Source organism: Micropterus dolomieu, linkage group LG18 (assembly GCF_021292245.1).
Source record: "Micropterus dolomieu isolate WLL.071019.BEF.003 ecotype Adirondacks linkage group LG18, ASM2129224v1, whole genome shotgun sequence".
Classification (NCBI taxonomy): domain Eukaryota; kingdom Metazoa; phylum Chordata; class Actinopteri; order Centrarchiformes; family Centrarchidae; genus Micropterus; species Micropterus dolomieu.
The window spans coordinates 26,005,546-26,018,821 of NC_060167.1; the positions used below are offsets into that span (position 1 = coordinate 26,005,546).

The 13,276-nt window shown below is 40.3% G+C and overlaps 2 protein-coding genes across 13 annotated transcripts in view; one reads left to right on the forward strand and one right to left on the reverse strand.

Moving 5' to 3' along the window:
• LOC123987223 (chemokine-like protein TAFA-5) overlaps positions 1–9,183 on the reverse strand; it is a 50,944-nt gene extending 41,761 nt beyond the window's left edge. For 2 of the 3 annotated variants that reach the window (XM_046075919.1, XM_046075918.1), the window contains exon 1: positions 8,452–9,183. In XM_046075919.1, coding sequence (XP_045931875.1) covers positions 8,452–8,542 — 91 coding nt within the window. In that variant the 5' untranslated portion in view covers positions 8,543–9,183. The remainder of the gene's footprint in view (positions 1–8,451) is intronic. The other variant, XM_046075917.1, reaches the window with a different exon arrangement.
• The window catches only part of acap3b (ArfGAP with coiled-coil, ankyrin repeat and PH domains 3b), a 163,670-nt gene that overhangs the window by 66,208 nt on the left and 84,186 nt on the right, over positions 1–13,276 (forward strand). The gene's annotated exons all lie outside the window — the stretch shown is intronic.

Below are 13,276 nucleotides of genomic sequence, written 5' to 3' on the forward strand. Positions count from 1 at the left end.
AGAGGAATGTTAGTTATTTATCATTTATTTAATTTGTCGTGCACTGAAGCCCACAGGTCCGCGCCTCACTGTGTGCACGTTCTGTGTTTAGTTTGCTGTTTATGCATTCATGTCCAATTTAAAAACAGTGGATCCACAGTTAGCTTTAAGCTAATTTGCAGTCACAGTCCCTGAACAGGATGTGCAGCACATAAAACATAAAAAGGTGCAATAAACAGTAATGTGATGCGTTGAGCGGCAGTGAAATTTTAAGCATATGTTTACTTTTTTGTAAAGCCATAATTATCAAGGTAATCTAAAAACTCAAGGTCCACTTAGGTTCCACAATAAGTTCTCTGTATGGTGGTCATGATGACAACAGAGAATCTATCAGCTGATGAAGATTGTGAGTTTCAGCTGATCAAGCTGGTAAGTGGACTTTACAAGGTTCCCAAGGTCAAGAATAGATTTGGTGGAAAAATAAAGTTTTCTCAGATTTACTTTTAAAAGGTGGAAACTCTTGTATTGTTCAACTCAAACTTGTCAGATCTGCTTTGTAAACTTGAAAATGTTTTTTCCATCTGCAGGAAAATCTTTATTTATAACTTTATAATTACTATTATTATTCCTTTTTTACAGCAGTAAACTTGCTGTGATGACTTCCTGCCTGCAGGGATTGATTTCCTCCCTCTCGGCGGTAAAACTCTTTTACATCTATTTGACTTTGTGTGTTGGCTGAATAAATCACAGATGAACCTCAGCGTCGTGTTCGCACAAAGCATAAAGACTCGCTCACATTACAGCAGAATAATGAAATTACAGCACGTTGTTTTCTCTGCTCTGACTATGTTTTCTCAATAGCAGCTGACATGTAATCTATTCATGAATGAGAGAGAGGAAGTTAAACTGACATCTGGTTGGTATGAGCTTTTATTATCCGTCATCTTTTTTTTTTTTTTTTTTTAAATTCTCCGCAAATTGAAAATAAGAACAACAATCACAGAGCAGGAAAACTGGAGTCACTGTGTTTGTCCTGAGAGCGAAGAGAGAGGAATAATGATGAGGCTGAAATTGCTTTTGACACGACGCAGCGGCTGTTTGTTGATCCTCTGATGATACTTAATGAGTTGTTTGCGGCAGGAGGCAAATCCAGAATCCAACATGAGGCTAGACAAAAGTCCCTGAAGCTGAGTTGAAACAAAAATACCACAGAGGACTTTAATACGAGTCAAGGTCGTTACTATTGGGCATGTTTAACACGATGACACGAGATACACTAAAACAGAAAGATTTAAGGCAGACTGTGGGTGCTAATCATCCCCTGACCCGTAACCCTGAAATCAATCAAGGTCCGATAACCACAAAGACGTTTCAGTCCCTTAAATGCATCTTAGAGATTGGGAGTGAGGAACCATGGGTGTATCTTGTGGAGAAGTTTTTAACAGGACAGTAACACCCCTTCAATAGGAATGTGTTTATTGATTGGTCAGCAGAGCTTTTTATTTGTTTATTCATTTTTATTCTTTAATAGTGCAATAGGACATAATTTGTCAAATTAGACAGGCATAGGTGTAACAAAATATACAACAACACAAAAGAGTTAGACATAACAAATAGAGGTGATTTTTGTTGCTTTTGTTATTGGAGGAGAAGCAGAACATCTATCAGTCAATCAAAATACACTATATTGACAAACGTTTTGGGACGACTGACTTTACATGCACATGAAGGTTGTTAACATCCCATTCTTAATCTGTAGGGTTTAATTTAGAGTTGGCCCGCCCTTTGCAGCTATAACAGCTTCAACTCTTCTGGGAAGGCCGTCTACAAGGCTTAGGAGTGTGTTCATGGGAATTTTTGACCATTCTTCTAGAAGGGCATTTGTGAGGTCAAGCACAGATGCTGGACAAGAAGGCCTGGCTCGCAGTCTCTGCTCTAGTTCATCCCAAAGGTGTTCTGTTGGGTTGGGGTCAGGACTCTGTGCAGGCCAGTCAGGTTCTCCACACCAAACTCGCTCATCCATGTCTTTATGGACCTTGCTTTGTGCACTGGCGTGCAGTCGTGTTGGAACACGGAGGGGCCATCCCCAAACTGTTTCCGCAAAGTTGGGAGCATGAAGTTTTCCAAAATGTCTTGGTATGCTGAAGCATTAACAGGTCCTTTCATTGGAACTAAGCCAAACCTCTGAAAAACAACCCCACACCATAATCCCCACGCCACCAAACTTTACACTTGGCACAATGAAGTCAGGCAAACCCATCATCATCATAAATACATAAATAAAAACTATTTCACAAGAAGAACTGATGAGACAGTAAAAATAATGTCTGGCTACTGTAGGAATTCTAATATTATTTTTTCTGCATTATTGCAAATGTATTCTTATTTATGTTTACTAAGACATGTGTGTAAACTGAATCTTGACTGAATCATAACAAGACTGAGTCATATTTTTTTATTCCAAGTTCATGTTGGCTCTTTTGTGAGGTCTCTCCAAATATTTGTGCTCCACAGCTGCACAGTTATTATTACCTCTATAATATCTCAAAAGTATCAGACTAACTGCAGCTGCAGCTTTTCACAAACTAATTTATCCGCTCTGTTTGGAGGAGTGAAGGCAACTGAGGGGAGGAAGGAACCTCTGAATGGTAAGCAACCCCTGTAAAGGTTACGGGGTCCAAAATTCAATTTGGAAACCAACATTTAAGACTTAACTTCAACGTCATAACAAAGTTCACCTGAAATTCACATTCAAATACAAAAAATTGTTGCATAGTGTGGATTTATATATATATATAAAAAAAGAAGAGATGTGCATTTTCAGATTCTACATAATATTTATCACCCTTTATCATTTTTAAGAGAGCTGTAGGCACATGTGCTAAAACTAGATTTAAATTTAACATTAAGTCTTTGAGTTTCATATGAATTGTTAGGTCTTTTACTTACAGCGTGAATATGATTGGATGTTACTGGCCACACAGCTGTGAATGAGCCAATCACTGTGAAGCCTGATGCAAATCAGTCAATACAAGTGTGACCTTTAATGGAGCCATTTCTGACAGACAGATGACAAATTGCGTTCGGGCTGAGATTTAAATCTTTATTCTGTCTCTCGTGTACGACAAAAACAATAAAAGTCCTTCTCCTCTGTGAGCGTTTGAAGCAGAAAAGCTTGGCAGTTGCTTCTGACTCATCATATGCAGATGTTTCAGATCGTCAGTGCTGCTGCAGAAAGAAGAAAATTATAAAGCGGCTGCTGATTAAAATGCAACAGTCAGCACTTAATTAGACTCAGCAGGGCAGGTTGGGGTTTCCTGAGAGGCTGCAGAGACTTTTATTTTGAAAAGAGATGAGGTCTGTTAGAGTCCGCACTGATTCGATCCATCCATCTTTTTATGGTTTAAGGTAGAGGTAAAACACATTTTCACTCCCAAGTTGTCACATATACTTAGTCAAGACCCTTTGGTGTTGCTTTTTAATGCACTGTCGCAGTTTGGTTATGTTTAGGCAATAAAACTACATGGTTATGTTTAGTTTAAGTTAAGTTGCATGAATTAAGTTATGTAACTGAAGTTAGTTACGTAAATTATGTACTTTATGTAGCTTAAAGCTTGGATAGGCAACTTTGGAGAAACTAGCAAGACATAGCCGCATTTTGAAAGTATCAAACTCAAACAAATCCCTCAACTCTCCCTTCAGGCTTCCCTCCAAAGCCAACTTCCCCAAAAACCATTTTCACGCGCTAATGAAATCATTGCAAATAAAATCATGCTTATTAAAGTCCAGGTTTTTTTTTTTTTTTCCTGTGTCAGAGCATTTGATTTATTCATTGCTGTCGGGATGTAAAGAGAATTTCAACAAATCATTGCCCCAGCTTCAAGTTAAAAAGAGTCAATGCTATTTGTTGCACACGGGAAACGAACACCAGTCCTCCCATCCTCCCAATGTGGACTTTAGAGTTTATTATACTAGGCCTTCTTGTAGCGTTGACAGTTATGCTAAAAGGGTACCCAGTGCGTTAAAAAGTGTGTGATACCAAGGGTCTTTACCGAGTGTATGTGAAGACTTGAGAAGGTCAGGTGGTTAAAAATACCAACAAACAAACAATGGTAGACGTTGTCAGTCAGTTAGTGACGTTGACATTAAGTCTCTGAATGTTTCCCCTGATTCCAAATTTTATTTCTGACTTTTCTGAAGGTAAAGTCGGTCCCTGGGTTCAGCCAGTGTTTACTGTGTAGTTGTTGATGCAGACACTCCACTGCGAATGGCTCAGGCCCATCCTACATCCATGGTCACGCCATACAACGATCTTCTACTGCCAATCGGCTTGCTCCCTCATCATGGGGAGGGGGAGTCCTGGCTCTGCAGTGGTGGAACAAGCTCCCCGTTGACATCAGGACAGCAGAAACTCTACACATCTACCATGACAGTCAGAAAACTCACCTTATGTCTTATTATCTCTAAATGGAGCACTGGAAGCAGCTCAGCATTTTTTATGTAGTTGATGTGGTTCATGTCGTTTGTAGGCTTTGGATAGAATCATCAGCTACAAAACTGTAATGCCTTTGTAAGCCGAGGGGGTTAGGACATTTATCGTTGTGCAGTTGGGGTGTGACTTAAATTTTTTAAAATAGCTTCGTCAGTCATGCTCTGTTGAATCACTCACTGACGTTACTCCTCCAGAAGAATTTATTCAAATCCAATTACACCCTCTGCAGCTTTTTGCTCCGTTAATTTCTGTTTGTGTTGTTTTTTTTCTTCTCATCAGCGGCGTGTTCATAATTCCCATGAATATATGCTCAACTTAATGGAGCACTGAGAATTAATTTGGACTAGGAAGGCTCCTTAGGTAAGCTTTCTACACCGCAGGCACAACAGTCTATGTGCTGCATAATAGGCTTGTTTCCAGGATCTAAATGAGCTTTATGAGCGGGCAGAGAAAAGAAAAGAGAAACTCAGTAAACAGAGAGCGTGAGGGAATTAATTTCATTCTGCAGTTTGTGCTCATTAAAGCTTTTCACACTGAGATGATCAATGAAGAAAAGATGACAACAGACACCAGCCCCTAAAGCTGATTCTTTATGTTCTTTAAAAGGGTTTATTTGATTTCCCATTTGGGATTTTTAACTACTATACTGTATATTCCAGTATGTATGAAAACATGCCTGTATGTGTAATATAAACAGAAATATGATGAACCACCAATTATATTTGATAACTGATCGGATACTTCACCTGTTTAACCCAATGATGTAATATAAACCGACAGACCTCATCTCTCTTCAAAATAAGATTCACTGTAGCATCACAGGAAACCCCAACCTGCTCCGCTGAGTCTATTCAAGGGCTGACTTTTGAATTTCAATAAACATCTGCTGGATTTTATGATTGTCTTCTTTCTGGAGCGCTGATGATCTGAAACATCAGCATACGAGGAGTCAGAAGCAGCTGCCAGACAAAAACTGCTGAGTTTCTCCTTAAGACTCTCGGAGAGCAGAAGGACTTTTACTGTTTGTGTTGTACACCACAGGCGAAGTGAAGCTTTAAATCTCAACCTGAACATCGCTTGTCATCTGCGTGTCAGGACCGAATCAGTGACTTTTTGAAAGAAAATCTAATTTTGGACAGAGTGTAAACAAACTCCCAATTTTATCATATTTCACCACCAAGTATGAAGGTGATGATTAGTTCAAGCTGTCAGCCGACCCCGTCTCCTAGAAATTACATTCGCTTGCAAATAATTTGCAACAGCGAGTATGTTTTGAGGGAAACGTAATGGCAACCGGATATGTTTGATAACGAATGTATATGTTTACTGACATATTTAATGTCTTTTGTTTTTAAAAAGATATTTTTTGCCTTTATTTGAGAGGACAGTGGATAGAATGAGTAAAGAGGGAGGCTAGATTCGAACCCGGGACACTGCAGTAAGGACTGAGCCTTGTTCATTCTCTGGCACCCTGACATGCTTCATTACTTGGTGAATATGGTTATGTTTATGCACTGGCAGCACTTGGTAAAGGTTGGTAAAGGGAAAATCTGGTTTTATACAAAATGTTTTGGGGCTCTTGCTGAAACGATAATGCTGTTGTTCTTCTTTGGTGTTTTGCGGATGGTTGCTTTCGATTTTTTCGTCAAAGTAGGCAGATCTTGAACACTTTAATGATCAGACTAATGAGACTTCAAAAGACTTAAAAGAGAGATTTAGTACTTTAGCGATTCATTTAGGTTGTCACTTGCACGGTTGTACTTGTGAGAGGCAGACTGAAAAAAACAAATATCCTGAAAATAAGTCCCTACTACTGTACGTGACAAGCTCAAAAAATAGAGTCCTACATTTCCCGTAATGCAACTAGACAGTATTTGTTATGAATTTGAAGTCTCCAAGGCCAAACTGAGATAACCCTTATGGGATTACTATGACTTCATCAGGGTTAGCCGCCTTGTAAATGTATTAAAGGTGTGTAATATTTAGGAGGATCTATTGACAGAAATGCAATATAATATCCATAAATTACATAATGAACGATAATATTTTTATTACCTTAGAATGAGCCATTTCTATCTACACACACCTCTTACATGGACGTCGCATGTTGCAGCGTCATGTTTCTACGGTAGCCCAAATGGACAAACGGCTCTACAGAGCGTGTTTTGTCACTACGTTGTATACGTAATAAGAAGAACAAGTAATTAAAATATGCATGTATAAATACTTGAATATTAAAGCTATCTGTCAATATTCTGGATGGTTTGATTTAGACACTACTGGAGTTAATGTCCTGGAATATTAACACAAGCCAACACTTCGTTGTCAGTTTTATAGCTAGGAAACGTTGACGTGTATTCAACCTCAACCATGCCATAGTACTTTCTTACAAGGAAAGTAGTTCTGGTTTTGAACTGATTTTAACTCTGAGTTCTTACTTGAACTTGAGTTAAAGTAAGAACCTTCTGAAAAGTGATGCCAATGCGGAAGTCTCTTAAACTGGCATTCTTTGTAATGGCCACCAGGGGGCGACTAGCCCTAAATTCACAGGGGACTATGAGTTTATGGCTGTTAAATATGTATTTATTTGGTTTTATGTCATGTTTTCTCTTAATAGCCTGCTGTAACTTATCCAGGTGAGATGAGAGTTTACCTGGACAACAGAGAGTTAACACAGCAACACCACATCTAGCAAGTTAATGTTGCTTTGTGCAGAGCTTCCACTCACAAATGTTCACGTTGACTTACTTAGTGAAAAATCTATTTTAGTGTGCGTCTTTGTGTGTGGAGCGAGTAACTTCCAAAAGTTTTTTTCTAGTTTTTTGTAGTTTTACAATAAAAATGTGAATCTTGGGTATTTTAGCTTTGTGTAAGAGATTGACGGAAGGACCTGCAGCTCCTCGTGGTATCTCTTACGGAAGATAAGCCTATTGTTTTAAAAGTGATCGTAAATATATAATAGCTTGCCTACCTGTGTAGTATGTGACATGTGGATGTGAACATTAACTATGTGCTGGTCACTGTAATTACTGAACTAAATGTGAATTCCACAGTAAAAACTCAGAATCTACTTGTTAGTTTTGTATGATGATGCTTTAATTTGGGGGCAAAAGAGAAATGCTTTGGTAGGCTAATTAGTTATGAATGAGTGGTTGCTGGTTTGAGTAAATGAGGAAGGACTTGTGTGTCTATTCACAGATATTCATAAATTAATCATTAACTAATAATTCATTAATATCCCCCAGTCTGTTACTCATCATTTTCGACTATATGGTCCTGGATTTGGAGTTATTCAGGAACTACTTATTAATATCAAGTCATTATCAGACATCTGACATTTTACAGAATAAGCAATTCAATATACTGAAAGGTATGTATTTATTAATCTATAATGAAAGTTAGTTGCAGCTCTACATTTATTTCTAGTTTATTTGTTTTCCTTCTTTGCAAATGGTTTTCATTTGTCAATCAAATACAACAAATTTGAGAGAACAGGCAGCAGTGTGTATGTGTGTGTGAGTGTGCACGGTGAAAGAGAGAGAGTCAGGTAGAGAGGTAGAGTCACAGTGCCTCCTCTATCATCTGTCTCCAATCTTTCTGGATTCTTCCAGTAAAAACCAGCGGACCTTGCTGGAGTTCAGCCCTCCTCCTGATCGGCCCGGCCGGTTCGGCCAGAGCCCAATGCTGTTTTTACTGATTTTGCTGCTGTTTTGTCTGTTCTCCATCTCCTGCCTTTTTTTTGTCATATCACCATCCACTGCTGCGCACACAGACGGGACGACAGGTGCGCAAAACACCTAGGACTGCGCGCACACACGTAGATTTGAACACTCCACAAGTCCTCAGATTAACGTCAAAAAACCCCAAACCTGAATAGATTTGATTTTAGGCATGTTGACACTCAGTTTGACCTTACACACAGACACACACACACGCACACACATCGTCCCAAAGTCTGTGACCAGACTACAGAGCCGTACCTTCTCTCAGGATCTGGTTGTGGATGACCAGGAGGAAGAGGAAGCAGACCGCAGCGGCAGTCAGAGCCCAGGCCAGCCGGAGGAGCTGCATGAGGGAGAGCCGCGAGCGCAGGGGTAACCAAAAAGTCCAAACTGTGATTATCCGCAGGCTCACTGCGCCACATCCATCCCGATCTGACCCAGAGGAGGACGGAGGCGAGAGATGACTGGCATCTCCGGGATATAAATCAACGCACGAGCCTGAAGTGACAAATCCAGAGTGGACAGATTTTAAGAAGCAGAGAGGTTTTTGTTTTCCCTCCCAGGACTCTCTGGGAGAAACTGCCTGGGTTCTCGCTGCGCTCCTCCGGCGCCTCACGGTGCGCAGCGGCGGCCGGCAGCAGCAGCAGATGCCTGGGGCGATGCCCTCCACCACAGCATGTTCATCAAAACACAAGATCTTCACCGAATATTAAGTTTTCCGCCTCCAACTTACAGCTCTCTGCGCTTCGGATCCACCAGGAGTCTTCCTCCGCTCGTCCGCGTAAATTCCCCAAAAAGTGGAAAAACCGACACCGCGCCCGGTTGAAGCTGCTCAGCGGGCATGTTGCACGTTTCCCCGCCGGGTCTGTCACCCCACGGACCGGCTGTTCGGTGCCCGACTTGTGGCGAAGAGTTGAGGAAGAAGAGGAGGAGAAAGAGGAGAAGGTGCAGCTGCTGCCTCAGGGTCTGAAGATCCGCCACGATCTGCAGCGTCCACACCGACTCTCTCTCTCTCTCTCTCTCTCTCTCTCTCTCTCTCTCTAATCACGGACTGACGTCACGCCGCTTACAATAACGTGTGTCAAAACCATCCACAAGCTGTAAGACACCGAGACTGATGCGCTACAGCAAAGGCTGAAAGGGGCAGCCTGGTGTGGTTTACAAAGCTTTATAAGTTGTAATTAATAGTTAATTAGTAAAGAGCTGATACTGATGCTTCACGAGTCAGTTTAATACGTTTTATATGGACAGTTTGTAAAAAGTGGTTTAACTGTTTAACCACTGAACTGATGCCTAGAATTGTTTTAAAAACACTTTAAAACGCATTAAAACTTGATGGCTTAGCATTATTTGCCTACCATGAATTAGCCTATGAAAACACCAGCCAGGGATTTTCCAAACCTGGCAACCCAAAGAAATTGTTCTTATTGGGGCTGCAACTAAAAAATGATTTTCATTATCCATTAATCTGCTGATTATGTTTTATTTTTATTTTTTAATTCTGATTTTATTTCCCCTCTTGCCTAATGAAATGTTTTAATCCTGGTTCAATCATGTACAGCACTTTGTAATTTTGTTTTGAAGGTTGTTGAAAGTTCTGTATATATATTTTATAAAACAAGGAAGAGAAGCCAATTCTTTGTAAAATATTTTGCAGTTTTGCTAAAAATGATTAATTTATCAAAAATAGTTGCAGATTAATATTATGTTGATCGACTAATCAATCATCACATCTAACTTCTGTGCAAATTTGTAGCGGTGGAATGTAACTAAGTACATTTACTCAAGTACTGTGCATGAGTACAAATCTGAAGTTGTACTTTACTTGAGTATTTCCTCATACCTCTACTCCACCACAATTCAGAGGAAAATATCATACTTTTTACTCCACTACATTTATATGACAGCTTTCGGTACTTTTTACAGATTCAGATTAATAATACAAAATATAACTAATATTCAACAACAATCAACTGATAGCTTAAATTGTGATTTATAGATCAAGCTACCTGAAAGTACAGTATATAAAGTTGTTAAAATTATCTCCACTGTTAACTGCGACAACTTTAGTGACACTAACTGTAATCCAATACTTCTGTACTTTTACTTAAATTATTGGATTTTTAGGACTACTACTTTTACTCAAATAGAGTACTTATTTCACCACTGCAAAAATTTTTAAAAGTTCTTATTTTAGAGGCACAAGTCTTTTTGCGAAGTGTTGTACTTACCCCACGTACAAACTTCTACTGCTGCTTTTTCCATCATGAAAAAGCAACACGTCTGGATTTAAACCAGAAGGGTTTTGTCAGATATAATCCTCCTTCATAAGAATGTTTCTGTGAACAGTCTGTGCTGTTGTCACATGGATCCGCAGTTGTTGGCGAGCAGCCCTGACTACATGAATTATTGCAGTAATCTACCAGCCAACAACTATTTTTATTTTTTCCATGAACTCAGATGTTGTTGTGATCCAAGTCTACAATCTGCTGATCTTTATATTATGCTCTATGTTTTATTTACCATAATGGTGTATATTATTTAGAGCTTCTATAAAAACTGAAGCTGCAGTCGACACAGAATCTGAAATGATACAAAAATGTCCTTTCCATTAAGCCAAATTACTTCTAATAACACATTTGTTATGTATCTACGAATATGTCAAATTATATATCTTCACTTGCAGTATTTTGGCATAGCCTATTTCTGGTTATAAAACTTTATTGATCCCCAGCGCAAGGACAGAATTAATACAGACTAATAGAGAAGTAAAATAAATACATAATAATAATAATAATCAGAAGAAGAAGTAGAAAAAGTAATACATAAGCAATTCAAGACTACAGGGTAAAGTGAAAGTGACAGTTTAAATGGTTTAAAAACACATGCAGACAATAACACAAATATCTTGACTGTTCTCCTTTTTTACTCTGTAATTACTCAGTAAGAACTAAATATGCAGGCTGGAATATAAATTGTAGACACTTCTACCAGTTTAACTCTTTTTTTCCCACAAACCTCTAAACACTCCCAGTACCCTTAAATACCTAGTATTTACAAAAATGCAAGTATAATTTACTTCTCATTTTCTCTAAAGTGCTCACTTGTCTATTTTCTTCTATTGTACCTACATTTAAGTAGCAGTAAGAACCAGTATGTAATGTATTGGTACTGAACCAAATGACACTGTAAATATTATAATACATTGTATACCTGTTGGGCTCAGTGGAAGGATGTTCTGTATGTAATTAAAGAGAGAGATCTGGAAACATGAATTAACCAAATCTTCTCATTTCTTGAGCACACAATCCTTTAAAAAAAAAAAAAAAACTTTACCTAAAAATTTCAAGCAGCAATATTTGTCCTCCGCGTTGGTTGTTGGTTGTTGATGGTTGATGGAGGCGTTTGATGATGACAGCAACAGCAGCAGTGTGTCTCTCCTCTCTGAATGAATCCATCTGGCTGATTGATCGTTCAGCTTTAGAGGCTCCAGGTTACGTTCAAACTCTTATCAAAGGTCTCAGCAGCTCTTGTCTGTCAGACGGACTCCATCACCGCTGCCCTCCTGCTCTGACGGGGATCTGTCTCCGTCAGGTCCTGCTCTCTGGGCCTCTGGCAGCTGTGATTATTGCTGATGTTTTCCTGCCATCGATTACCTTTCCACAGAAGCATCAGTCAGTGGCTGGAGGGTTCGTTTGAGAAGCTACCGGAGAGAGAGAGATCAACGCAAATGCTGTCAGGACTCATCTGGCATCTGTAACGGCACAGGAAATGAAAACTGTCTGACAGGATGGAAAGTCGGGAGGAGATGAAGACGGTTCAGTCAAAACAAAAAAGGTCTGGAAGGAACACCTAACGCACACCTGTGACCACAAACTCTGTCAACTTACCTAAAGAGTACTTAAAGCAACAGTCTTGATATGTACAGATCGATTTCCAATTTGCATTATCAATTGGAGCAGGCACAAATGTCTCTGGATGCAATTGGAGATCTCCATCCATCCATCCATCCATCCTCAACCGCTTATCGACGTACAGGGTCGCGAGGGGGGGCTGGAGCCAATCCCAGCTGACATCGGGCGAAAGGCGGGGTACACCCTGGACAGGTCGCCAGTCCATCGCAGGGCCACACATAGACAAACAACCACTCTCGCTCACACTCACACCTAAGGACAATTTAGGGTCACCAATTAACCTAGTCCATGTCTTTGGATGGTGGGAGGAAGCCTGAGCACCCAGAGAGAACCCACGCAGACACGGGGAGAACATGCAAACTCCACACAGAAAGGCCGGGGCAACCGGGGTTTGAACCCGCAACCTTCTTGCTGTGAGGCGACAGACTAACCACTGCAATTGGAGATCTGAGCAATGAAATATGTGATGTAGCACAGGTGGTAAATTTGACTTTGACCAAATTCTGTGGGAAGTACAGTAAACCCATCTTCCTTAACAAATGCTTTAAGTTGTTCTTTTTTAGAGAAAAGTTAGCGCCCACTTTGTTTAATACTGACGTAATTATCAGGGATTTTGTGGCTCAGAACCCAGATGCAACAAGAACACAGCTCAGGAGGATATTCACACAGTTTATTGAACACAAGATATGGTTAGACAGGCTTGATGCTGGGGAGAAGGTTCCTCCGGTGTGGCATTGGGTGGCAGGTAAGTGCGAGGCCATGGCCAGGCGGGTAACAGGGCTGACAGAGAAGTGAGTCTGCGGTGGGGAAATCTCCAGCCAGGCGTCCTCCGTGACAGAACGGCACGGGAGCAAAGCAGGGTCTCCAACAAACACTAAAGCAGGGCACAGGAAAACAGAGTCAACACTGGTACAGAGTAACAGGAGGCAGGTGAAGATGGTCATAGTGTACCTACAAACTAGAATCAATAATCCAGCGGGGAACTGAGGAGATGGCAGGATATATAAGCCAGTCCTGATGATCACAGGAGACAGGTGTATGAAACGCAGATTGCCTGCAGCTGGGGGGAAACGACCAGTGTTCCAGAGATGCAGCCCACAACTCCGCCCTGAGGGAGAGGGAGGAAAATACGAGACACCACATGTAGACAGACAAAAACTAAAACCCAC